General features: G+C 40.7%; 1 protein-coding gene across 5 annotated transcripts in view; it reads right to left on the reverse strand.

Moving 5' to 3' along the window:
- LOC129250866 (uncharacterized) overlaps positions 1-27,735 on the reverse strand; it is a 210,742-nt gene that overhangs the window by 69,390 nt on the left and 113,617 nt on the right. For all 5 annotated transcript variants that reach the window (XM_054890474.1, XM_054890472.1, XM_054890476.1 and 2 more), the window contains exon 3: positions 93-140. In XM_054890474.1, the coding sequence (XP_054746449.1) occupies positions 93-140 (48 nt within the window). The remainder of the gene's footprint in view (positions 1-92; positions 141-27,735) is intronic.

Here is a 27,735-nt window from a genome sequence, read left to right on the forward strand (position 1 = left end):
TCTGCCTTCAGTATTAAAATAAGTCGGCATGAAATGATAAGATCAAAATGGCCCATGGCTCCCGGACTATGTAGTCATATTTGCATACATACCTCCTTTAGCGGCATGTAGCGCTGGTGTTGGTTGAACGTAAAATTCATCTAGAAGTAAATAAAGAAACGCATTACTATATTTGTTGGCATTATAACAAGTATGTATACGAGTATACTCGCATATATAAATGCATAAAAAATTGATCGTAGGAAAAAAATAGAAAAAAAGTAGATTCTTAAAAGAGACATGGTTTCGTTTTTGATTTGGAACAAATTTTCATCAGATCAGATTTGCATGTTTGTGCTGGAGTCATTGCGTTCCTTGACCATATCACTCAGGCAACTAATTCAGGCAAAAAACTGAGATATGCGATAATAGTATAGAACTGGCTAATACTGCAAAAAAGGAAGAGAAAATATTCAAATGAGCACGACAAGAAAAACCACGGCATAAACATATGAATACTATAGCTAACTTGACGTCGAATTCAATGCTTCAACGTACAATATGATTAAGAACCAACCGCTTTTTGAATCAATGTGTTCAGTTATTCAAACTATGTATACTCTAAAATTTTGCATGAGGATTCTTATAATTCATGGATAAGTCAAGTTCAACTGTGGAGTTGGCTCATTGCCAACAAAGACATTACAAACTCTCTGGAATCGCTTTACATTTGCAATGGAGAAGCGCTTCCAAATGTCCAATAGCTTTGTCGAGTTATGGTGGCATTGCCTGTCACTGCGTCAACGACGTTATTTTTCAACATTGCCTAATTCAGAAACGGTTTTACGATCGATTGAAAGTACTAGCCTCGCTTAGCAATCATCGGAATGTCAATTCTAACGTCCAAAATGTTGTAGAGAGCATTTTGCGCCACTCCGAAGAATTAATTTGTTGACCGATCACTAATGCATTTGATGTTCCCGCATTACTATGTTGAATTTTAAAAAATCTTCTTGTTTCATTATAATAATTGAAATAATTTTAATTAAAAACGCAATTTGTTATAAAGGGTTTATTCTAAGGCGGTTTTTTATAGTTCAAACCCTTATTTAATCCCAGAGTACTAATGCTCTATTTTACTATATACGTAAATACTAATGCTTTGTCGATTCGACTAGCTTGTACTTATATGTATTTAACACTAATTTTTAAGATCTTTACTTTAGATGTTACATAGTCATACAAAAAGTTTGTTTTGTTATTACTTTATTTTTTGTTTTAAAAAAAAAAAACTTTTATAAGGAATATATTTTGAAATAGGGTGTAAAAAATAATAATACGAAATACATACTTACTGTCAAAATCCAGCGTTATGTCACTAAAAATGTAGATGTCGGAGAAAATGACACATCTCCAGATCTCCTGCCGCATAATATGAAAAAAAAAAAAATTGGGAGAAGAAACTAAGGCAAGCTCAGAAAAACGAAGAGGAGCAATACTGTGGGAATGGTGTAATCCCCAGTCTCACTTTTGGGGTCCTGGCAATCTTGGTTGGCTACATCAGCAAACGAGGGAAGGTCTGATTTCGAGTTAGTTTCGCGAGGAGTCGCATTTTAGGTTGTAGCGTAGACGGTCGGTTTTGGGGACTCGTCCGGGAAATTATTCGGAAAATTTAAAAAAGAGGTTGTCTGTAAAGTCGGTTTACTGACGATAGTTTAACGTGATAACGTCATAAGAAAATACTGATTGAATGGTTGCATTTTTCAAAAGAAAATTTTAATTTTATTTGTTTGATAGATATTTTGTATGGATATAGAGAATGAGTTAACATTAACATAACATAACATAACATAACATAACATAACATAACATAACATAACATAACATAACATAACATAACATAACATAACATAACATAACATAACATAACATAACATAACATAACATAACATAACATAACATAACATAACATAACATAACATAACATAACATAACATAACATAACATAACATAACATAACATAACATAACATAACATAACATAACATAACATAACATAACACAACATAACATAACATAACATAACATAACATAACATAACATAACATAACATAACATAACATAACATAACATAACATAACATAACATAACACAACATAACATAACATAACATAACATAAAATAACATAACATAACACAACATAACATAACATAACATAACATAACATAACATAACATAACATAACATAACATAACATAACATAACATAACATAACATAACATAACATAACATAACATAACATAACATAACATAACATAACATAACATAACATAACATAACATAACATAACATAACATAACATAACATAACATAACATAACATAACATAACATAACATAACATAACATAACATAACATAACATAACATAACATAACATAACATAACATAACATAACATAACATAACATAACATAACATAACATAACATAACATAACATAACATAACATAACATAACATAACATAACATAACATAACATAACATAACATAACATAACATAACATAACATAACATAACATAACATAACATAACATAACATAACATAACATAACATAACATAACATAACATAACATAACATAACATAACATAAAATAACATAACATAACACAACATAACATAACATAACATAACATAACATTACATAACATAACATAACATAACAAATTACCCCGTATTAAAGCACTTATCAACAGCTTTCATTTGATACCCATATTGTACATACACATCCAAAGGTTACCCGGGTCCACGTTTTGACCTATATCTCAAGACCCCAGTCACGGAGCGGCATGAAAAATACTCTGTACTAAAGCATTCACCAACAGCTTTCATTTGATACCCATATTGTACATACACATCCGAAGGTTACCCGGGTCCACGTTTTGACCTATATCTCGAGACCCTGTCTACCAATAGGCATCCAAACTATACGGAAACCATCTTCAATACCCCTTAACAATGTGTGTAAGTTTGGCTTAATTCGGTGCAAAGACACGGCGGGTCCACGTTTTGGCATATATTTCCAGACCCTAGTCATCAATAGGTATGAAAATTACCCCGTATTAAAGCACTTATCAACAGCTTTCATTTGATACCCATATTGTACATACACAGCCAAAGGTTACCCGGGTCCACGTTTTGACCTATATCTCGAGACCCCAGTCACGGAGCGGCATGAAAAATACTCTGCACTAAAGCATTCACCAACAGCTTCAATTTGATATCCATATTGTACAAACACATTCTAGGGTCCACGTGTTGGTCTCTATCTCGAGGTCCTAGTCACGGAGCGGCATGAAAAATACTCTGTACTAAAGCATTCACCAACAGCTTCCATTTGATACCCATATTGTACATACACATCCGAAGGTTACCCGGGTTCACGTTTTGACCTATATCTCGAGCCCTATTTCCAAAATAAAATATAATCCATGTTACTCGTGGAGGATGTAGCTTTCGAATGGTGAAAGAATTTTTAAAATCGGTCCAGTAGTTTTTGAGCCTCCTCATTTCAAACAAACAAAGTTTTCCTCTTTATAATATTAGTATAGACAACATATCTTATAAGGTATATGGTAAATATTACCATACATTTTTTCCTTCATATATAATAAAAAAATTAATAATAATAACATTAAAACAACAGGTATTATTAACAAACTTGGTTTTATTTTAAATTCTTCAAGTGAATCAAATTAATAATAATCAATAAGAAGGCATATGCAAATACAAATACGTGAATTTATATATGTACATATGCGCATATACATACATATATACGCTCACTTAAGTAGGAGAGAGCAAGATGTCGAACGTTGCCGTTCGTTTGCTTTGTTTGCTTTGTCGTTCGTTCCGCGCTTTCGCTTGCAGTTCATTCAATGCAATGAGCAAGGTAACGACAAATGAGCAAGGTAACGGCAATGAGCAAGGTAACTACATATGAGCAAGGTAACACTAATGAGCAAGGTAACACTAATGAGCAAGGTAACTACATATGAGCAAGGTAACACTAATGAGCAAGGTAACACTAATGAGCTAGGTAACGACACATTTTTTCGTGCGTGCAGCCTGTTAAATCGAATTATAAGACGTTATCACGTCAAAATAAAGACGCAAGCCGTAACACTGGAGATATAGGGTGGGCCATGTAAAATTTGCTTTTTGAATCGGCTATAAAAAAAAAACTAATGAATATTTTTTCAAACTTTTTTTTTATTTTGAAGATTGAACATTGTGATTTATAAATAAAAAAATAATATCGTTCAAATGACAGCCACGACTGGCTTTACAGTAGGCCATTCGATCAACCCAATTGTTAAGCACATTTTCGATTGTTTGGGCTCTACTTTCATGAATGACAACTTCGATTTCGTGCTTTAAAGCATCAATCGTCTCTGGATGGTTCGCATAGCATTTGTCTTTAACGGCTCCCCACAAAAAATAGTCCAACGGGCTTAAATCACAGCTCCGAGGCGGCCAATTGATATCGGAATTTCGGCTGATTATTCGGTTTTCAAAAACGGTAGCCAAAAGTTCGAGTGTAACTTTGGCAGTGTGACAAGTTGCACCGTCCTGTTGAAACCAAATGTCGTCCATGCCATCCTCTTCAATTTTTGGAAACAACTCGTTGAGCGTGTCACGGTAACGCTCGCCATTTACTGTAACCGCGGCTCCTCGCTCATTTTCGAAAAAAATGGCCCGATGATGCCGCCAGACCAAAAACCGCACCAAACAGTGACTCGTTGTGGATGCATTTGCTTCTCTACGATAACGTGTGGATTTTCTGAGCCCCAAATCCGACAATTTTGCTTATTGACGTAGCCACCGATGTGAAAATGAGCTTCATCAGAAAAGAAGAAGAAGGCTCACCACTTTGGAAATAGGTTTTCAATATTTCCCAATTTTGTTCAAGCGTATAGCGTCCCATTTCGTAAATGTCAAACCTTTAAGTAAATTATGAACACATTTGACATGTCATTTGTGTTACCATTCTCAAAATAATAGGTGGTTCAAAAAGCAAACGCTACATGGCCTACCCTGTATAAGCTCTTGATCTCGTGTCAGCGAATCTAAATTGTAGTAGAAAGGAAACCACCTTCGCTTTGCATAAATTTGTATTTCAATGCGAAAGAGACCGTTCAAATCGGAAAAGAATCGAGAATTCAGTAAGTTCGTGTTTGGCGAGCGCGACGCGGGTTATGAAAGTAAATCGACGTATATTGCAGAAAATTTGTTGACGACAGACCTAACCTCAATTTTTAATGTGTTTGGTATCAGTTAGAAGGTTTCAAATGTACAAGTACACGTTTTGCAATTTACAAAAGGGATGCTTGCTCGTAGCAAGCAGAGACCGTTAATGTATAGAGAAGTCTTTCGGGCTACGAATAGTGGGAAAAAATAAAGTTTAACTGCGGCCGTAATGTGGTGAAGTTTTTAACAGAGATGATTACAGTGAATTCTCTCTTTGGTATATTTACTCTCCCTTCCTCGTAGCTGACAACTTCAACAGGGATTTTAGCAAGTTGTTTGGTAAGTAAAATTGACTTTATGTGATATTTTGAAATCGTTTGTTGAATTTTACTTTTGTTATTTAACTTGTTTTATTTTTTTCCGGACAAAACACTGGATGATTTCGGATCGGAGAAAAGCAAACAATTTCCATCACAACTGCAGATAGACGACAGTTTTCCAAAGGAAGATGTATTTTCTTGTGATAATAATGCTGCTTTTCTCGAAGATAAAAGAAAAATAAGTCATTTGAGAGTTGTGAATGATACTGCTGTTAAATTAATGGAAGAATTTAACGGACTCATCACGACTGAAAAAGAACAAAAACAGTTCTTGCTGCGCTGGGACCAGCAACATAGAAAATTGTATATTATCTGTAAAAAAACTACTCTCAAAAGAAGTTACCCTGACTAATTGTTGTTACTTAATGTTTTTAATTAAATATTAATGTTCATCTCATTTAATTTTTACTTTTATTCACTTAATTTATTGAATGTATAGTGATTTTATAGCAGACCGAAATATCAGGACGAAACACGATTTTTACTAAACTTTCAAGATCGGTCGGCACTGGTCGCAATTTAATTGAAAGCTGGAAACATTAAAGTTACCTTGATTTTACATTTTGGTGCTTATAATTCAAAATATACCTATGTATGTTTGAATGTACGTTTAAGTTTTTTTGAAAATTTAAATTGAATAAAACTTCGTTTGTCAAGGAAACTTAGAAATAAAGTCATTCAAATGCCTTGCAAAATGCCGCCGGCCATTCGTCAATTTGATTTCCTGCAGAAGCCAAACATTGTGCAGAACAAATACAAACAACTTAGATGATATGGAGGAGACTCACGGGCTACGAATAGTTTCTCTCACTCTTGGATAAGTCTCTCTAAGTACATTGGCCCTGCTCAGTTTTTGGATTCTGTATGAAATGAAATTGACTAATAGCCGACGACGAACGAAATTTTATTCAATTTACATTTTATTACAGGACATGCATTTTCTAGATTGTATAAAACTTTGAAACTTAAAATAAATAAAAGAAATACTTAGAGAACCATATATGCATGTGTGGGGCAACTTAGCAAAAGTTCAATTGTCTTTGCATATATATAAATGTAGCGGCCATGATTTTTTTAGTCTCGGCAGGGCTGAACAAATCACTCATCCATTCGGAAATATTCAAAACTGGAATATTTCTTACAGAAATATTTTATTTTATATATACATTTTTGTTAATACTCTACAGTACAAATTACCTTACAGACTAGACACAAATGTAAAAAAACGCAAGCCAAATTTGGCAACTATAATATACAAAATTAAATAAATAAATTTTATTTTTTTTACAAAATTAGATCTGGATAATGCGAAATCAAGCAGACTGGTATTAGGTAATTAATTATGGTCTCGAAGTTCGTGAGCAATGGGTGTATTACTCGCAAATTTAGTCTTAAAGTTTTCCACATAAAAAGGGTAAAAACTTCGAAGACTTCTTTGGGGAACATTAAAGCTTATCCGCTCAAGTGGATCTGGACAGTCGCCATTAACAGCACTGAAAATAAACGAAAGTGAGAGGACTGTCCTTCTCTTTTCAAGAGATTCTAAATTTATTAGCTTTAGCCGATAATTATATTTTGGAACAACCGACTCAAGTCGAAGGGAACGTAATGCTTGCTTAAGGAAAATTTTTTGAACGCGTTCTATTCTATTAACCGAAAGTTGGTCGTAGTTGCTCACCATAGCACTTCACTGCTGAAACCCAGCCGTTTACAGCCAATAACCCAACAAACGCAATCCCCTTCTCCGGGGACCTCTGATAGGGATACCAAAAAGAAAATTAAAAAATCGTCCAGGTCGCTGCTCTAAGAGTGCTACCTGAGAGCAAAATTCATTTTGGCTAAGATAACTAAGAATGAATTGGCCGGTAGGCCACATGATTGCGACACAGGGGACAAGACGACGAAACCATGGCCCTAGGAAAACTTCCGACCTCCAATCACATAAAAATCGTCAGAACCAACCAGCGGTTAAGCGTAATCAATCACAAGATGTGAGAGGGCGCGCTGCCAAGAAAACAAAAAATTTCGTGACTCAGGGAGTTTAGGGCCGTAAAATAAGAACGGCGGTTGCGGCTACGAGGGGCTTATAGCGAGGTGGCCCGGGATCACCTCCAAGTTACCTTCGCAGACGCAAAATCTCATAGTGGTAGGGAGCTGCTGGCCAATTGGGGTGCCATTGAGGGACGGCTGTCAGAAATGATCGTCGAATACCTCGTGGCAAACCAAGAAAAATTACCTCTTTTCGACTCGGGAGATATCTGCCATGGCTCTAGGGTGATCCCAAGAAGACTGGTGCTCCCGATGGCGAACTTGACGGAAAAGGTGAAGTAGTAAATCAGCTCGACGAACTACGGCCGTCTGCGAAGGACGCAGTACCCGAAGTCAAGAGCTCCTTAAAATCCTCGGAGATCGGTCATAAAACAGACTTAGGTGAGCACCTTTTAACAAAGAAATGTTGAGGTTGGCTCAAATTAACCTTCCCCACGCTAGTTAGGTACCGGTAACCTCTGTGTCATCCTCAGGGAGGAAGACATAGATATCTGCCTGATCCAAGAACCTTGGGGTCAGCAGTCTAAGATCATGGGACTCCAGAAAAGGCACTATGATCCCCTTTTTGTGTCCAGTCAAAAGGTAAGCTTAGGGCTTTTGTCCTCTTTAGGAAAACTATTAATGCCTTTCTGACTTCTCATTTCAGCTCACGAGACGTGTCAGTAGTTCGTGTAGAAGCATCTAGTGGCCGCTGCTACAATTTGGTTTCTTCATACATGGCCCACGAAAATGCAGTACCTCCTGGGGAAGTGGGACGTTTTATGGACTCACCTTCATTTAATAAAGAGGCCATCCTCATCGGCTGCGACGCCAATGCGAGACATACCGTTAGGCAGAGAGATAAATGATCGAGGAGAGACTCTTTTTGATTTCATTATAAGTCGATATTTCCTTATTTGGAAAAAGGGCAACACCATTTCCAGCATTGAAAACATAAAACAATTGGGAAGAGGTTCTTGATATCAGTCTCTCGACTAATTCGCCTGCCATTCTTCTTCTCTTCTTCTTAATTGGCGCTATAACCGCTTACGCGATTTTGGCCGAGATTAACAAAGCGCGCCAGTCGTTTCTTTCTCGTGCTAACCGGCGCCAATTGGACACACCAAGTGAAGCCAAGTCCTTCTCCACCTGATCTTTCCAACGCAGAGGAGGCCGCCCTCTTCCTCTGCTACCACCAGCTGGTACCGCATCGAATACTTTCAAAGCCGGAGCGTTTGTATCCATTTGGACGACATGACCCAGCCAACGAAGCCGCTGGATCTTTATTCGCTGCGCTATGTCTATGTCGTCGTAAAGCTCATACAGCTCATCGTTCCATCGTCTACGAAACCCGCCGTTGCCAACGTACAAAGGTCCAAAAATCTTCAGCATAATCTTTCTCTCAATCGCTCTGAGCGTCGCTTCATCGGATGTTGTCATCGTCCTAGCTTCTGCGCCATACGTTAGGACGAGCATGATGAGAGTCTTGTAGAGTGTTAGTTTTGTTTGTCGAGAGAGGACTTTACTGCTCAATTGCCGACTTAGTCCAAAGTAGCACTTGTTGGCAAGAGAGATTCTACGTTGGATTTCAAGGTTGACATTGTTATCGGTGTTAATGCTGGTTCCTAAATAGACGAAGTCTTTTACAACCTCAAAATTATAACTGTCAACAGTGACGTGGGTGCCGATACGCGAGTGCGCCGACTGTTTGTTTGAAGACAGGAGGTACTTCGTTTTGTCCTCGTTCACCACCAAACTCATTCGCTTTGCCTTTTTATCCAGTTTGGAGAAGGCAGAACTAACAGCGCGGTTGTTAAGGCCGATGATGTCAATATCATCGGCATACGCCAGCAATTGTACGCACTTTTAAAAAATTGTGCCTGAGCGATTAAGTTCTGCGGCTCGTACGATGCTCTCCAACATCAGGTTAAAGAAGTCACACGACAGCGAGTCACCCTGTCTGAAACCTCGTTTGGTATCAAACGGCTCGAAGAGTTAAATTTGGTGGTTAAATTTGTAAACCACACCTAAACGTCAAATTCTTTTCTGCATTTCGTTTGACATTTTTCAGTTTCAGACTAACTCAATTTGAACCATGGAAGGATACACAATCGAGCAACGCGTTAAAGTTATTCAGGCTTATTATAAAAACGGGCGTTCAAACCAAAATGCATATCGAAGAAAATCATCTTCAGTGATGAGGCACATTTTCACCTCAGTGGATTCCTCAATAAGCAGAATTGCCGCATTTGGGCGAATGATAACCCAAGAGTGTTTGCCGAAAAACCAATGCACCCACAAAGAGTAACTGTTTGGTGCGGTTTATGGGCCGGCCGCTTCATTGGGCCGTATTTTTTCCAAAATGAGGCCGGTCAGGCAGTTACTGTGAATAATGTTCGCTATCGTGAGATGATAACGAACTTTTTATAATCCGAATTGGAAGATATGGATGTGGACGATATGTGGTTTCAACAGGACTGTGCCACTTGTTGCACAGCTAACGAAACAATGGCTCTTTTGCGCGAAAAATTTGATGCCAGAATAATCTAAATTCGCGGCGAACTTATGGAAAAAAGCGCGTTCTTAACATTTACGAACTACTAAAAAGAACTCCGAAATATAATTGAATTGTGAGCGTGATCAGAAACAAAATAACTGGTTAGGCCGATACAGCCTTGGAATCATACAACTCTCCATTTGATTGGCCAACAATAACAAGATGCGTAGCCATGCAATACGCTGATAGACGCGACCTTTCTACGCTGGAATATCAAATGACGACTAGGTAACAATGTACAAGGTAACAGGACAATCTCGGAAATCTATCAACAGGTATATATACACCTTTCGTTGAGTTTAAATAAATTAGGTTGCGAAGGAATGAGTAATTAAACTCTATGTATGCTAACACAGTCCTTTAGAGACAAGCCTCATAAGAGGTCTAAATGGGGACCTAACAGGGGTACTAGGTATGAAGGAACTTGTCGACTTACCCCAGGTTCTCTTCTTATGTAAAAAATTAGATAACTAAAATTTTTGGTCGAATCATGCCAAAAACATAAGGGCATCATCACCAAAAAAAAGCCTCTAAGGGCACAACCGTAACCCTTTTACCCACAATTAGCTTATGCCACAACGCAGTTACAATTTCTGACAGGTATCCATTTCCCCAATACCACAAGTAGCTGATAGCAACTTCTTCTCGGTTATAGATTTGAAAAGTTGTGTCCATCTAATTCCCTTAAGGAAATCTTAACATAGAGAAAACCACATTTTCTATTAATAATGGTAAATACGAATTTAGATTTAGAAAATTAGATAAAATATTGAAAGAACATTGGGAAACGTTGCTATGTGTATATCGACGATATAATATTATAGTTTTCAGGATGGAGGATGGTTCCATATGTAGAAGTCCACGAGAGTGGGGAAAGTTACTGATCTTCTGCATATGGTTCAAGCAGCTCACAACTTCCGGGATTAGCCCAAGTATCCTCTGATTAGTTTCCGAACACCCGTTTGGGTGTGAGCTAACGTGAAAAAACGAAGCATCCCAGGAGAGCTGCGATGTACAAAGCATCGGATGAGAACCCTGCAAACGGAACAAGGAATACGATTTGTAGGCATGCACTTGGAATGTCTGGTCCCTTAATGGTGAAGGTGTCTCTGCTCAGCTGGTTGATGTCCTCGTGAAAAGAAAGGCTGACATCACTGTCATTCAAGGGATGCGATGGACGGGGCAAGGGCAGAAAAACATAAGACCTTGCGAAAACTACTAGAGAGAAACTGGCCCGAAATCCGGCGTGCACGAGCAATGGAACAACATTTATCGTTTTCTACGTAGCGCTGCTGAAGAAGAAATCCAATTCCGGCGAGCCTGAAAAAGCAGTTGGTACGACGCGGAATGTCATGCTGCGCAGAAAGAAAATATGCCGCCGTTAGAGCCACGCTACGATCGGGCGCAATGCTGGGATCGCTACCGAGAGCTGAGAAAAAAAGAGAGACGTATTATCCAAAAAGATAAACGAGAGGCCGAAATACGTGAGTGCGAGAAGCTTAAGATGCTGGGCAATAGGAACAACCCACGCGCATTCTACCAGAAAGTTCGGTGGCTTACACAAGATTTTAAGACCGGGGCGTTTTTCTGTAAGAACAAAGACGGCAATATGTTGACTCACATCCAGATTACACTTAAATTACGAAGGGAACACTATTCAAACCTGATAAATAGCGTTAGATGCGCATGTCACCGAGAAAGTGAAGATCCAGATGCCCCAATCGTGGACGATGGAATTGTCGTTCCGCTACTCGACCATGACGAGGCGGGAATAGCGATAACGCGGCTAAAGAACAACAATGCCTCGGGCGCCGACGGACTGCCGGGTGAGCTATTCAACCATGGCGGCGAGGGGCTGGTAAAGTGCATGCATCAGCTTCTATTCAAAATATGGTCGGATGAAAGGATGCCTGCCGATTGGAATTTAAGTGTGCTCTGCCCAATCCATAAGAAGAGTGATCCTGCAATCTTTCCCAATTTTCGCGGGATTACTTTTCTAAATATCGCCAACAAGGTTCTAGCGAGTGTATTGTGTGAAAGGCTGAGGCCCACCATCAACCAACTGATTGGACCTTATCAGTGTGGCTTTATACCTCGAAAGTGTACCATCGACCAAATATTCACAATACGCCAAATCTTGGAAAAGACCCATGAAAGGAGAATCGACACACACCATCTTTTCGTCGACTTCAAAGCTGCATTCGACAGTACGGAAAGGAGTTACCTGTATGCCGCTATGTCTGAATTTGGTATCGCCGCAAAACTAATACGGCTATGTAAGATGACGTTGCTCAACACCAGCAGCGCCGTCAGAATTGGGAAGGACCTCTCCGAGCCGTTTGATACCAAACGAGGTTTCAGACAGGGTGACTCGCTGTCGTGTGACTTCTTTAACCTGATGTTGGAGAGCATCGTACGAGCCGCAGAACTTAATCGCTCAGGCACAATTTTTTATTAGAGCGTACAATTGTTGGCAAACTGAATGGGTCTGGTGGTGAACGAAGTACCTCTTGTCATCAAACAAACAGTCGGAGCACTCGCGTATCGGCACCCACGTCACTGTTGACAGTTATGATTTCGAGGTTGTAAAGGACTTCGTCTATTTAGGAACCAGCATTAGCACCGATAACAATGTCAGACTGGAAATACAATGTTGAGTATCTCTTGCCAACAAGTGCTACTTTGGACTAAGTCGGCAACTGAGTAGTAAATTTCTCCCTCGACGAATGAAACTAACACTCTACAAGGCTCTCATCATGACCGTCCTGACGTATGGCGCAGAAGCTAGGACGATGACAACATCCGATGAAGCGACGCTCAGAGCGATTGAGAGAAAGATTATGCTGAAGATTTTTGGACCTTTGCTCGTTGGCAACGGTGAATATCGCAGGCGATGGAACCATGAGCTGTATGAGCTTTACGACGACATAGACATAGCGCAGCGAATAAAGATCCAGCGGCTACGTTGGTGTGCCCAACTGGCGCCGGTTAGCACGAGAAAGAAACGACTGGCGCGCTTTGTTAAACTCGGCCAAAATCGCGTAAGCGGTTATAGCGCCAATTAAGAAGAAGAAGATAGTGAGAACAAAAACTATATATATTTCAATAATTAATTAAAAAGAAAAAATTTTAATTACAATGTCAAACCCAAATAATCGCATACGCCCACCTGTTCTCGTCCAACCTCCCACCCAACCTACGCAAAACATGACTACTGAACAACTGACCGCGACAATTACCCAAATAGTTAATAACGTTTTCTAATCACAGGGACGACAACTGGTGCAGACAGCTCTATACTAATGTGAACTTCTCTAATTTCGCAGATCAAACGATTGATCCTTCATATAGAAACAGTTTACCAGACGTCGATAGAATTCCCGAGGTGGTTCGCTGCCTTCGCGAATTTTCAGGGAATCCAGGAGAGTTCAATTCTTGGAAAAAGGGAGTAGATCGTATCCTTCAGATCTACGAGCCAATTGCCGGCACCTCGAAGTATTACGGAATCTTAAGCGTAATTCGTAATAAAATTATTGGTAACGCGATTTCCAAGTGCCTAACTCTGCACTACGCAGATAAAAGAGATCTTGGTACGCTAGAGTACCAAATGATGTCTCTAGTTCAAGGGCATGATAGTGTACAAGAATTCTATCAGCAGGTATATTCCCATTTAGCGCTGATAATGAATAAAATTGGTTGCATGGGCGAGGAATCGCTACATCTGCTTACTCAAACTTACAGAGATAAGGCGCTCGATACTTTTGTAAGAGGCCTTAAAGGCGACCTACCCAGATTACTAGGCATACGAGAACCGGCCGATTTACCGCAAGCACTACATCTCTGTTTGAACCTCGAAAATCAAAATTTTCGATCCAATTATGCCTTTAACACTCAAAGTGTTACCAGAAAATTCTCCAATATTTCACCTCAACTGCCTGTAAAAAAATCTTAGCCTTCTTTTGTACGACAAATATTTTATCCCCAACTGGCTCACATGCCACAACCACAAACTACTTTTCTTCCATGGAAACAAAACCCTAGGCCATTCAATACATATAATACATTGACCAAAGTATGCGCACCAAAAACCTAAATTACATGAACCGACCCAGACCGAACTGGTAAAAGACACATCCTAACCAATTCCAAAAATCACGTAAAATTCAACGAAACTTTCATATAGACAATCAACTACAAGAACAAGAAATGTACCAACCAGCTTTTCCAGACTCCGATGCATACGCAACACTAGAAAATTACACTCAAGAAAACAGTGACGTAAACACTGAGTTATTAGACACTAGCGATATACATTTTTTAGACTAACTAACTCTTCGCTACCGTACATCGAAAGTAACACGAAGAGCAAACAAATCTTAAAGTTTTTAATCGACACCGGTTCCACTCAAAACTATATTCAGCCAAGTTTAGTAAAAAACCCTGTACCAAACGAACAATGTTTCTATGTTAAATCAATAGCTGGAGACGTGAAAATCAGGGAACATACTTTCATTAATCTTTTTAATCTCCATAATATAAATCTTAAGTTTTATATACTACCCACTCTTAAATCTTTTCATGGAATAATAGGAAACCAAAGTCTTAAAACACTAAATGCCGTTATTCACACCAGAGATAATTACATGTCTGTACGAACCAACATAAATATAAAAATAAAACAATTAGATTCTAAATCCGTAAACGCAATAAACATAAGAAATGAACACATGACGGAAAAACAAAAATTCAATATTCAAAATTTAGTAAATAATTCCTCAAAACTTTTTGCAGAACTAAATAGGAAACTTACTTACACGACAAGAGTAATAGGCGAAATTCGCACCCACACAGATACACCAGTATACACCAGATATTACCCATATCCAATGTCTCTAAAATCAGAGGTAGAGAAAAAAATTGGATCCATGCTCAAGGACGGAATAATTCGACCATCTAGTTCTCCCTACAATTCACCTGTTTGGATTGTACCCAAGAAAGCCGACTCCTCCGGCAATAAGCAATACAGAGTGGTGGTCGACTATCGGAAGTTGAACGAACTCACCATTGCTGATCGATATCCTATCCCAGATATCAATGAAGTCCTTGCACAACTAGGGAAAAATCAATTCTTTTCCGTGCTGGATCTAAAAAGCGGATTTCATCAGATCCCGTTAAAAGAATCTGATATTGAAAAAACAGCGTTTTCTATAAACAATGGAAAGTACGAGTTTACAAGACTACCATTCGGTCTTAAGAACGCACCCTCAATTTTCCAAAGAGCTCTCGACGACATTTTACGCAGTCATATTGGCAAAATCTGCCATGTGTATATCGACGACATTATTATTTTCAGTAAATAAGAAAACGAACATATTAAGCACATAGAGATGATTTTCAAAACTTTAGTGGAATCAAATATGAAAGTCCAACTTGATAAGTGCAATTTTTTTAAAACCTCCGTAGAATTCTTGGGATTTATAATTTCAGCCGACGGAATTAAAACGAACCCAGCTAAGGTTGACGCCATTTCAAAAATCCCATACCCTAACAGATTAAAAGACTTCGCTCTTTCCTAAGGCTTTCAGGTTATTATCGTCGCTTTGTTCGTGACTACGCCAAGCTAGCTAATCCCCTGACATCCCTTTTACGAGGGAAGGAAGGACGATTATCGAAAAATTTGTCCAACAAAAAAATAATAAAATTGAGCTCGGAAGCTATCGAAGCTTTCAATAAAATAAAGGCAACTCTGGCGTCAGAGGATTTGTTGCTTGCTTATCCAAACTTCGAAAAAGAGTTCGCACTCACAACCGATGCTTCCAACTTCGCTATAGGAGCAGTGTTGTCACAAGATGACAAACCCATAACGTTCATATCTCGAACGCTAAATAAAACCGAAGAAAACTATGCTACAAACGAAAAGGAAATGTTAGCAATCATTTGGGCATTAAAATCCCTCCGAAATTTCCTTTACGGAACATCTAAAGTTAATATTTTTACTGATAATCAACCCCTGACTCACGCATTGAGTAATAAAAATAGCAATAGTAAAATGAAACGCTGGAAAGCTATTCTTGAAGAATATAATTATAAATTACACTATAAACCCGGTAAGGCTAACGTCGTTGCAGACGCTTTATCCAGAACACCACAACAACAGAAAAATTCGTTGACAACAACTGAACATAGTGATGAAAGCTCTTCACACAACCTAATCTATAGCACTGACGCACCAATAAATGCATTCAAAAATCAAATTTTTCTCAACAAACAGGATACCTCTACCTACCAATTCAAAATTCTTACAGATAAAAAAATGATGTTAACAGCAATAGACAAATTCTCAAAATTTGCCATTGTCAAAACCATAAAGTCTAGAGCAGCTGAAGATATTAGACAACCTTTAAGAGATATACTTTTTGCCCTAATGTCCGAACAAATAATTATAGATAATGAGAAAGCTTTTCATTCAGCTTCAATAAATTTCATGACAAAAAACGAATTCGGTATTAAAATCTTTCGCACACCCTCGTACACTAGCTGCGTAAGCGGCCAAGTGGAACGTTTTCATTCTACTCTAGAAGAAATAATGCGCTGCCTTAAAACGAAAAACAACCACCCATCTTTCGAAGAATTATTACAAAGGTCAGTTAAAGAATATAATTTCACATTACAATCGACATCAGATAAAAAACCTATCGAAGTATTTTTTGGTAGAAGAGTTAGCAGTAACCCAATTTTATTAGAAATTGATCGATTGAGGACAATCGAATTTAAGCGTGGAGGAGTTAACACCAGTCGCGTTGCGACACCTTATATGTACTTGCTGATACGGTCAAATTAGCCGAAATGCACAAATATGCTGACCAAACTGTCTGCGCAACTACCGGTGATGATTCCCACGAAACGCGGTCACGCGTCAAAGCAGGTGACAAGGCACTTAATATTAAGCATATTTTGAATATTTAAGTCAGTCCTAGTTGTAATGAGCAAGAGTTAAGTTTAGTGTTAAGTTAATTTAAAATAAAGAAGTCCGGAGCTCGCTCCGGCAACGTTTTAAAAAACAATTTTCAACAAATGAAAATTTAATTTACATAAGTTAATAAAAATTGAGTGTTTTTTTTTTGGGTCGCGGTGATAACAACCGCCTTTATTCAATAATAAATAAAAACTGACCAAAGATTTTACAATTTCGGTATTGATTTCTTTTGACTCTTGATACGGGTCAACTTGGTGAAGTTATAGTAATTTATAATAAGTGTCAGGTGAAATATGTGCGTTGTCATCGCATTTCCTATGACTTGTGTGGTAATGTGTTTTTGGGAAATGCTTCTTGAGTACTCCAGTGCAGATCTAATAAAAAAACCTCTAATTTATGATTGGTAGTTGTATTACAGGCGAGTTATCCTAAGTTAACTCTTCCCCTCTTAAGTCGATTGCCGTCAATCGTTATTGCTGTTGCAGGAAAGATGGTATGTTATTCTTAATTGCAGAAACGGACCCGCTGTTGCTTTTGCAGTATTTTGTGGTGATTGCAGTTCAGGTGATATACATAATTTTCTTTTATATTTATTAATACGGCGGCCGCCGTAGCCGAATAGATTGGTGCCTGACTACCATTCGGAATTCACAGAGAAAACATATGTTCGAATCTCGGTGAAACACCAAAATTAAGAAACACATTTTTCTAATAGCGGTCGCCACTCGACAGGCAATGGCAAACCTCCGAGTGTGATTCTGCCATGAAAAAGCTCCTCAATAAAAAGAAAATATCTGCCATTCGGAGTCGGCTTGAAACTGTAGGTCCCTCCTTTTGTGTAACACCATCACGACGCACACCACAAATAGGAGGAGGAGCTCGGCCTAACGCATATATATATATATGTATGTTTATCAAAATAAAAAATATATATATACACATTCTCTAATAGTGATAGCAAAAACAATAATTAAGTCTGAACCTAAACTTATTAAGTGAACCACTTTGTTTTGTTTTAATAATAATTCGATATGCTTAGATTCATTTTTTTCCAATATTAATATTATTGGTAAGACTTCCTTAAACGATTTTTCTTTATCCATAACCACGGTTTCTGATATGAGAGACAAAAGAATGTATCCTAAAGGTCGCCTTATGTCCTCAGCTGTTTTGGATCGGATAATATTTTCCTAAAATTTGTATTTTATTTTCTCCACACTTAATTTCTCCTTTTAATTTGGTTTAAAGATGGTCGCTTCTTAACACATCAATGCCAATGACCTCGAACCTGATTGGAGTGAAGGTGGGGCAGACGCACAGGAAGTGATCCGCCGTCTCATCCTCCTCTTCACAACGTGGGCAGAGTAGACTGCCTGAGATGCCCACCCTTTCCATGTGCTTCGCCCACAGAAAGTGGCCCGTCATCAGTCCAACCAGCCGTCTGCACTCCCTTCTGTTTAATGACAGGAGGGTTTGCGACAGTCGATCGGACGTGACAGGTAACATCAGTTTGTACATCTGCAGCCCTTCTCTGCCTGCCAAGCTCTCTTGTGGGTTGTAGTAACTCATTTGCTAACCGTGGCTTTGATGGACGCAGAAGGGAGTGGCAAAGCGGGCTCTGGGCCAAAGAAGTTGCGCTCATAGCTCATCTTAGCTAAGGAGTCAGTCCATGCCTTCTCTGTTTTCCAATGCCGGACAGAGGCCTTACCACTTCCCATTGTATTTCAGCCTGTAGATGGCTTTCAAGGCCTCTCCTTGGATGAAAGCATCAAGTGGTGGTAAATCCTTCAGAGCATCTAATGCTGGGCCTGAAGTAGTCGGAAAAGCTCCGGTGCAACAGATGGCCACACAGCGTTGTATACTCCTTAAGTTCCTCTTGACTCCCACGTGAGAGAGTCTACTCATCCCAACCACCGATGCATAGGTGATAATAAGTCTTATCATAGCCGTGTATATCCATAGGACCTTGCTAGGGGAAAGACCCCACGTTTTCGCAAAGACACCTAGGCACTGCCAGAAAGCTGTCAGGGTGTTTTGGGAAACAGGACAATACCAGTCTTGGTGGGATTTGTCGATAGCCCACTCGCACAGCACCAAGTTTCAATCCGATCCAGAGTTTTCTGCACTTTCCTGCAGATGTTTATAAGCGAAGGGTCTGTTACCAAAAAGGATACATCGTCCGCCTATGCTTGTGCGTACACTCCCGAGTCATTTAAAGTGGTGAGTAGAGGATCGATTACCATGCACCAGAGCAATGGAGACAGTATACGGCTTTGGGGGCAACCTCTATTAACCCCGGATGATACCAGCAGATCTTCCTCTGCTCGTACCGAGACGATTCTTTGGACCAGCATCGAACGAATCCAATTCACTAGCACCCGGTCTAAGCCGTGCCTACTATCAGAGCTACACATACTGCCAAAAGTAGCATTATCAAACGCCCCCTCTATGTCTAAAAAGATGCCCATAGCTTAGCCCCTCCTGTCACTTTGATAGGCATGCTGAATTGGATACAGAGGGTGAGCCTTCAGCGACTTCTGACGTATGCGCAATTCCACCAGTCGTTCGAGACTTTTCAGCATGAAAGAAGTCATGCTGATGGGTCTAAAGCTTTTAGGGCTGGTGTGTAGGCCAGTGCCAGTCACGGACTCTGCGCCTTCCTTCAGCATGGCAGGATATATTCCATCTGGTCTAGGCGACTTGTAGCCGCCAAAAGATTTGATGGCAAATCGAATGGCGGTCTCATTCACCACAGATCTGGCAACGACCCAATCATGCTGAGAAGGTGTAACGGCTCTGACAACAGCCTCTATCAATAAGGGCTGTTGCCGGCTGACGTATATCTGATTAATAGGAAAGTGAGATTCCATCAGTAAGCTGAGATCTCACTTTGCCGCTCCATGAAGGAGCCATTAGATTTCCTAAGTGACCTTAGCTGTGCAGTTGGGTCCCGTTTCAGGATCCTTACCGATTTCGCCGTGTCATTCAAAAATTCAATACCGCTGCAGAGTTCCCTATGGGAGGCTCTTTTCGATTCCCGAATAAGCCTCTTGTAGATCTTCTGAACATCACGGTATCGCTCCCAGTCCTCAGCAAGGTTAGTCTTGAGGGCCCGGTTTAGAAGCTTTTTCGACTCACGCCCCAACATCTGGAGCTCTCGATTCCACCGAGAGAGATCGAACTGGACAAGGTGACTCAAAACATTCAGCAAGTCTTGGTGGCGTCACGTCAAGGTCCCGCAACGCCTCCTTTAACTTCTGCCAGTCTGGTTTTCTGGGCTTTTTAGAGGGCAATGGCATTTGTGCCCACACAGAAACCCAAAATACCAGTGGTCCGAGCACGAATCTTCGGCAAGGACTCTCCAGTTCTTGACTGACCACCCAAGTTATGTAGGCTATGAGCCCTTGTTATGTATGTCTAGGCAAGAGGACCCGACAAATTCCAAAAGTGTAGACCCCCGTCCATTGCAATTGCTGCTGCCCCAAATTGTATGCTGGGAATTAGCATCGCAACATAGAGTAAGTGTGCTGTGTGTGACAACATCCGTTGAAGCGACGCTTGGATTTTTCGAGAGAAAGATTCTGCAAGATTTTTGGACCTTTGCACGTTGGCAACGGCGAATATCGCAGACGATGGAACGATGAGCTGTATGAGCTTTACGACGACATAGACATAGCGCAGCGAATAAAGATTCAGCAGCTACGTTGGATGGGACATGTCGTCCGAATGGATACAAACCCTCCGGCTCTGAAAGTATTCGATGCGGTACCAGCTGGTGGTAGCAGAGGAAGAAAAAGGCCCCCTTTGCGTTGGAAAAATCAGGCGGAGAAGGACTTGGCTTCACTTGGTGTTTCAAACTGACGCATGGAAAAGAAACGACAGGCGCACTTTGATAAATTCGGCCATAACCGCGTAAGCGATTATCGCACTAATTAAGAAGAAGAATAATAGTTTTCAGCAAAACTGAAAAAGAGCGTTTTAAAGATATAGAAAAAGTATTTAAAACATTAGAAGATGCGTACGTGAATTTTCAAAAAAATTAAAGCAAATCGTCAGCTTCCTAGGATTGTCAGGGTATTACCGTAAATTTGTAAAAGTTTATTGCTAAACCACTGACGACACTTTTAAGAGGGGAAGGTGGGAGAATCTCAAAGTGCAAATCTGCCACTAAGAAGATTTCTTTAAATAATGAAGCAAACGATTCATTCAGGAAAATTAAGAATTGATAAATTTCCGAAGACCACCATCCTAGCTTATCCATCACATAGTGATAGACCGATAGCATTTGTACCGCGATAATATCAGCATTAAATACCTTCAGAAATTATCTATATGGTTTCGGCAAAAAAAAAAATTACCATCAACCAATAACTTATGCACTAAGTAATACAAATAATAACAGTAAAATGAAAAATCGGAAAGAATATGACCATGAATTAATATATAAGCCCGGCAAAGCAAACGATTCTTTATAAAGAATTCAACCACAATCACAAGTAAAAACTTTATCGAGGGTAACGAATTCAGATGAAAGCACATCTCACAATCTAATATAAAGCGTCGAAAGTCCAAAAAATGTATTTAAAAATCCGATTTTTTAAATAAGGGCGTAGCACCAAAATACTTAAACCCATTCCTAATAAATTGTATCAAAATCGAAGAAGACATAGTGGGACAAATTAAGATTTCATCGCTGATGGGGTGGGTTCAACACTCGTGTGTTGACTCAAAGTAAGCATAGAATCAGGGTGCCATCCGCGAACCAAACTGGCTAGGGAGGAGTCCCGAATAAAAATCATTCTTTTTAATGGACAACATCATGATAATACTCCAGGTGGAATCCACACAAGTGGCAATCCTGTCGCTTCGGTGGGAGGGGCATGGATTCTGTAGGCCCCAACCATTACGTAAGTCTCTCAGCTCTATGAGCGAGGGCGCATCCTGGAGGAGACGGGGGCTGCTATCGCAACCTCCTCTTCTTCAGAGTGTGAAAAACGTTTCCCTGTTTCGGAGGGAAATCGAAGGGAGAGAAGAAAACGGCGGACAGGACTCATGCGGGAGAAATCCTCATATGGCTCTGCCGGCCCTTCTGCGCCTGCGTCTTCTAAAAGACCACGGAAGCTATCGAATCCTCGTTGGTCACGGTCGCTCCCAAGCTGTGTCGCTTTCGAGGTAAGTAAAAAAGGACGGTGGCTGAAAGCAATACACCTCACTGCCCTGCAGCTGTCGCTAATGGCCGAGCCACGACCCCCCAAGGTATGAGCGTGGTCTTAGCGCCAGTCAATGTGACGGGAAAAGCTTCTGCTGAGCCACGCCACTATCGGCGCCTCGACAGAAAGTCCAGCACAGCTGTCTGCCTGGCGAAATTTTCGTCAAGGGAGGATGGAGAGCTGAAACTTCGCCCAAGCACATCCAAGGGTGCGGCCAGGCCATCCTGTAGCGAGATGGCTGCTGGCCCACGACCTGTGGCTGTGATTGGTAAACTGGAGCCCTACTATCAGCTGACGGATGCAGAAATCAAATACTGCAAAAGTCGACTGATGCGTCAGGTTATTGCCTCCGGTCCTGAAGCCAACGCGAAGGGCTATGAGACAAAGGACGGCACCATAAAGGGGACGTGCGCGTCTCTGGCCAACTTCGAGTGGATCAGAACCGTGGTCAATAACGTGCCCCCCATGGGGACCACTCGATTCGCAGTCTACAGCGAGGAGAGTGTACCCCTCAGGAAGGCCATTTGCTGGATTCCGGATCCAGACCTGTCTACGGCGGATGTCCTATCCTGTTTACTTGCCCAGAATCCGGGCATCAACACGAGGCTTTGGCGAGTCGTCTCGCACACCAAGAGCAAAAACCGGGAAGGAAAGAAAGGGGCTTCCCATGTGGTGCGAGGGAATGAGGGCAGTGTTCATGTCATGGGCTCACGGTACGGGAACCGTCAGAGTCTCTTCTTTGGAATGGTCAGCTTTCACGTCTTTTCCAGATGATTGGCTCGGACGGTTCCTGTATCTGCCGTCCCTTGACGGGGACGCAAATTAACTTGCAGCATTCCAAAGCCGCTACTGCACTACTAAGTAGAAGGCTTACCCAGCTGCACACATTACCTCACATTACAACAGTTCAAGAGCCCTGGGTCTTTATGGGCCGCCTCTGTAGCTTAAGCACGCTGAAAGAGGCCACGTTATTAAATGACAGGGGTTCGAGTAGTCCTAGGACCGGTCTTATAGTACCATCTCATCTTGCTGTGTCTTGAGTCTTGAGCAATTCTGCTGTCAGGACCTGGTAGCTGCTGAGGTGTGTTATAAGGGTAGAAGCGGGTGGCTGAGATTTCTGATTGCATCTGCTTATTTTCCTTACGATGCTCTGGAAGGGCCAACACCTGGGACGGTCACTAGTCTCGTGAGGTTCTGTGAGCGGCGCAATCTGGGCCTTATCCTATGTTGCGATGCTAATTCCCAGCATACAATTTGGGGCAGCAGCAATTGCAATGGACGGGGGTCTACACTTTTAGAATTTATCGGGTCCTCTTGCCTAGACATACATAACAAGGGCTCACAGCCTACATAACTTGGGTGGTCAGTCAAGAACTGGAGAGTCCTTGCCGAAGATTCGTGCTCGGACCACTGGTATTTTGGGTTTCTGTGTGGCGAGCGGGCACAAATGCCATTGCCCTCTAAAAAGCCCAGAAAACCAGACTGGCAGAATTTAAAGGAGGCGTTGCGGGACCTTGACGTGACGCCAAGTCCAGTTCGATCTCTCTCGGTTGAATCGAGAGCTCCAGATGTTGGGGCGTGAGTCGAAAAAGCTTCTAAACCGGGCCCTCAAGACTAACCTTGCTGAGGACTGGGAGCGATACCGTGATGTTCAGAAGATCTACAAGAGGCTTATTCGGGAATCGAAAAGAGCCTCCCATAGGGAACTCTGCAGCGGTATTGAATTTTTGAATGTCAGGGCGAAATCGGTAAGGATCCTGAAACGGGACCCAACTGCACAGCTAAGGTCACTTAGGAAATCTAATGGCTCCTTCATGGAGCGGCAAAGTGAGATCTCAGCTTACTGATGGAATCTCACTTTCCTATTAATCAGATAAACGTCAGCCGGCAACAGCCCTTATTGATAGAGGCTGTTGTCAGAGCCGTTACACCTTCTCAGCATGATTGGGTCGTTGCCAGATCTGTGGTGAATGAGACCGCCATTCGATTTGCCATTTGCTACAAGTCGCCTAGACCAGATGGAATATATCCTGCCATGCTGAAGGAAGGCGCAGAGTCCGTGACTGGCACTGGCCTACACACCAGCCCTAAAAGCTTTAGACCCATCAGCATGACTTCTTTCATGCTGAAAAGTCTCGAACGACTGGTGGAATTGCGCATACGTCAGAAGTCGCTGAAGGCTCACCCTCTGTATCCAATTCAGCATGCCTATCAAAGTGACAGGAGGGGCTAAGCTATGGGCATCTTTTTAGACATAGAGGGGGCGTTTGATAATGCTACTTTTGGCAGTATGTGTAGCTCTGATAGTAGGCACGGCTTAGACCGGGTGCTAGTGAATTGGATTCGTTCGATGCTGGTCCAAAGAATCGTCTCGGTACGAGCAGAGGAAGATCTGCTGGTATCATCCGGGGTTAATAGAGGTTGCCCCCAAAGCCGTATACTGTCTCCATTGCTCTGGTGCATGGTAATCGATCCTCTACTCACCACTTTAAATGACTCGGGAGTGTACGCACAAGCATAGGCGGACGATGTATCCTTTTTGGTAACAGACCCTTCGCTTATAAACATCTGCAGGAAAGTGCAGAAAACTCTGGATCGGATTGACACTTGGTGCTGTGCGAGTGGGCTATCGACAAATCCCACCAAGACTGGTATTGTCCTGTTTCCCAAAACACCCTGACAGCTTTCTGGCAGTGCCTAGGTGTCTTTGCGAAAACGTGGGGTCTTTCCCCTAGCAAGGTCCTATGGATACACACGGCTATGATAAGACTTATTATCACCTATGCATCGGTGGTTGGGATGAGTAGACTCTCTCACGTGGGAGTCAGGAGGAACTTAAGGAGTATACAACGCTGTGTGGCCATCTGTTGCACCGGAGCTTTTCCGACTACTTCAGGCCCAGCATTAGATGCTCTGAAGGATTTACCACCACTTGATGCTTTCATCCAAGGAGAGGCCTTGAAAGCCATCTACAGGCTGAAATACAATGGGAAGTGGTAAGGCCTCTGTCCGGCATTGGAAAACAGAGAAGGCATGGACTGACTCCTTAGCTAAGATGAGCTATGAGCGCAACTTCTTTGGCCCAGAGCCCGCTTTGCCACTCCCTTCTGCGTCCATCAAAGCCACGGTTAGCAAATGAGTTACTACAACCCACAAGAGAGCTTGGCAGGCAGAGAAGGGCTGCAGATGTACAAACTGATGTTACCTGTCACGTCCGATCGACTGTCGCAAACCCTCCTGTCATTAAACAGAAGGGAGTGCAGACGGCTGGTTGGACTGATGACGGGCCACTTTCTGTGGGCGAAGCACATGGAAAGGGTGGGCATCTCAGGCAGTCTACTCTGCCCACGTTGTGAAGAGGAGGATGAGACGGCGGATCACTTCCTGTGCGTCTGCCCCACCTTCACTCCAATCAGGTTCGAGGTCATTGGCATTAATGTGTTAAGAAGCGACCATCTTTAAACCAAATTAAAAGGAGAAATTAAGTGTGGAGAAAATAAAATACAAATTTTAGGAAAATATTATCCGATCCAAAACAGCTGAGGACATAAGGCGACCTTTAGGATACATTCTTTTGTCTCTCATATCAGAAACCGTGGTTATGGATAAAGAAAAATCGTTTAAGGAAGTCTTACCAATAATATTAATATTGGAAAAAAATGAATCTAAGCATATCGAATTATTATTAAAACAAAACAAAGTGGTTCACTTAATAAGTTTAGGTTCAGACTTAATTATTGTTTTTGCTATCACTATTAGAGAATGTGTATATATATATTTTTTATTTTGATAAACATACATATATATATATAATTGACGCGTACACCCTTTGGCCGAGCTCCTCCTCCTATTTGTGGTGTGCGTCGTGATGTTGTTCCACAAATGGAGGGAGCTACTGTTTCAAGCCGACTCCGAATGGCAGATATTTTCTTTTTATTGAGGAGCTTTTTGATGGCAGAAATACACTCGGAAGTTTGCCATTGCCTGCCGAGAGGCGACCGCTATTAGAAAAATGGTTTTCTTAATTCGAACCAACGTTCTCTCTGTGAATTCCGAATGGTAATCACGCATCAATCAACATTCGGCTACGGCGGCCGCCTATATATACATATGTATATTACGTCTGTCTATGGCACCCTCTGTTCAAACTTTGTTGAATTCCCTTCAACCAAATCAAATCTCTCATAGAGAATTGATTCATTACCAGGCACACAGGAAGATGGCATATGCAAAATTAAACTTAAATTTATATATCCTGTGTGTATGTATGTACGTGTATATGCTGTGTGCACTTGCCACAGCAAAAAATATTACGATTCTCTAAAATTTCTCAAGAAATCCAGCGCACATTCATAGGCACAGCGTTGTATGTACAGTAAGCTTCAAATAAGCCGACCTCTGATTTCCGAGTAAGCTTCTAACTTTCCAGATATATGCATATGTTTTTATGCACTTTTATCATTTGAAGAACTACATACGTAAAGTAATATACTAATTAATTATTTACCTACTACCAGAGAACATATAGTAAAATATTTGTTAGGAAATTTTCTCCTAGTATCGAAATGTTCGGGGCAGAACTTTTTTATAAGCTACTTCTTGCTGTCTTCTGCCTTTCACTATACACTCATGCGTGTACTTGATGAACAGCAGCTGCAGTTGTCGAGCAATTAGAAGACATATTTACATATATATATATGGGCGTAAGCCTATATACGGAGCCGTAACCATTCGACATGACAAAAATCACGATTCACCAAATATTGGCAAATGTTTCTATAAGAAATATTCCAGTATTGACTATTTCGATTTGATATGTTCAATCTTAGATGTAAATTTTTGTCATCATTGAGAAAAATTGACATATGGGCGTCGCGTTCAATGAATGAAAATACTTTGCTCATAGAAATATGAGCTCGAACTTATCAATGCATTTTGACGTGATAACGTCTTATAATTCGATGTAGTCGGCTGCACGCACCAAAAAATGCGGCGTTACCTTGCTTGAACTGCAAGCGAGAGCGAACGACAAAGAGGCACAATCGGCCCCGCATTCGGCAACGTTCGACATCTGCTCTCTCCTACTTGAGTGTATGTATATGCGCATATATAATATATATATATAAATTCACATATTTGTATTTGCATAAGCCTTCTTCCTGTGTGCATGGTAATGAACCATTTCTCTATGAGGATTATTAATTTGATTTACTTGAAGAATTTATAATAAAGTCAATTGTATGATCATCAGCCTTACCGAATTTATAATTAGTGACGACTAGTTGCTAATAATAGCTGTTGTTTTAATGTTTTTATTAACGTGAAAAGAACAAATCTATATGTAAAGATGCATACAAAT

Source organism: Anastrepha obliqua, chromosome 6, assembly GCF_027943255.1.
Source record: "Anastrepha obliqua isolate idAnaObli1 chromosome 6, idAnaObli1_1.0, whole genome shotgun sequence".
Taxonomy (NCBI): domain Eukaryota; kingdom Metazoa; phylum Arthropoda; class Insecta; order Diptera; family Tephritidae; genus Anastrepha; species Anastrepha obliqua.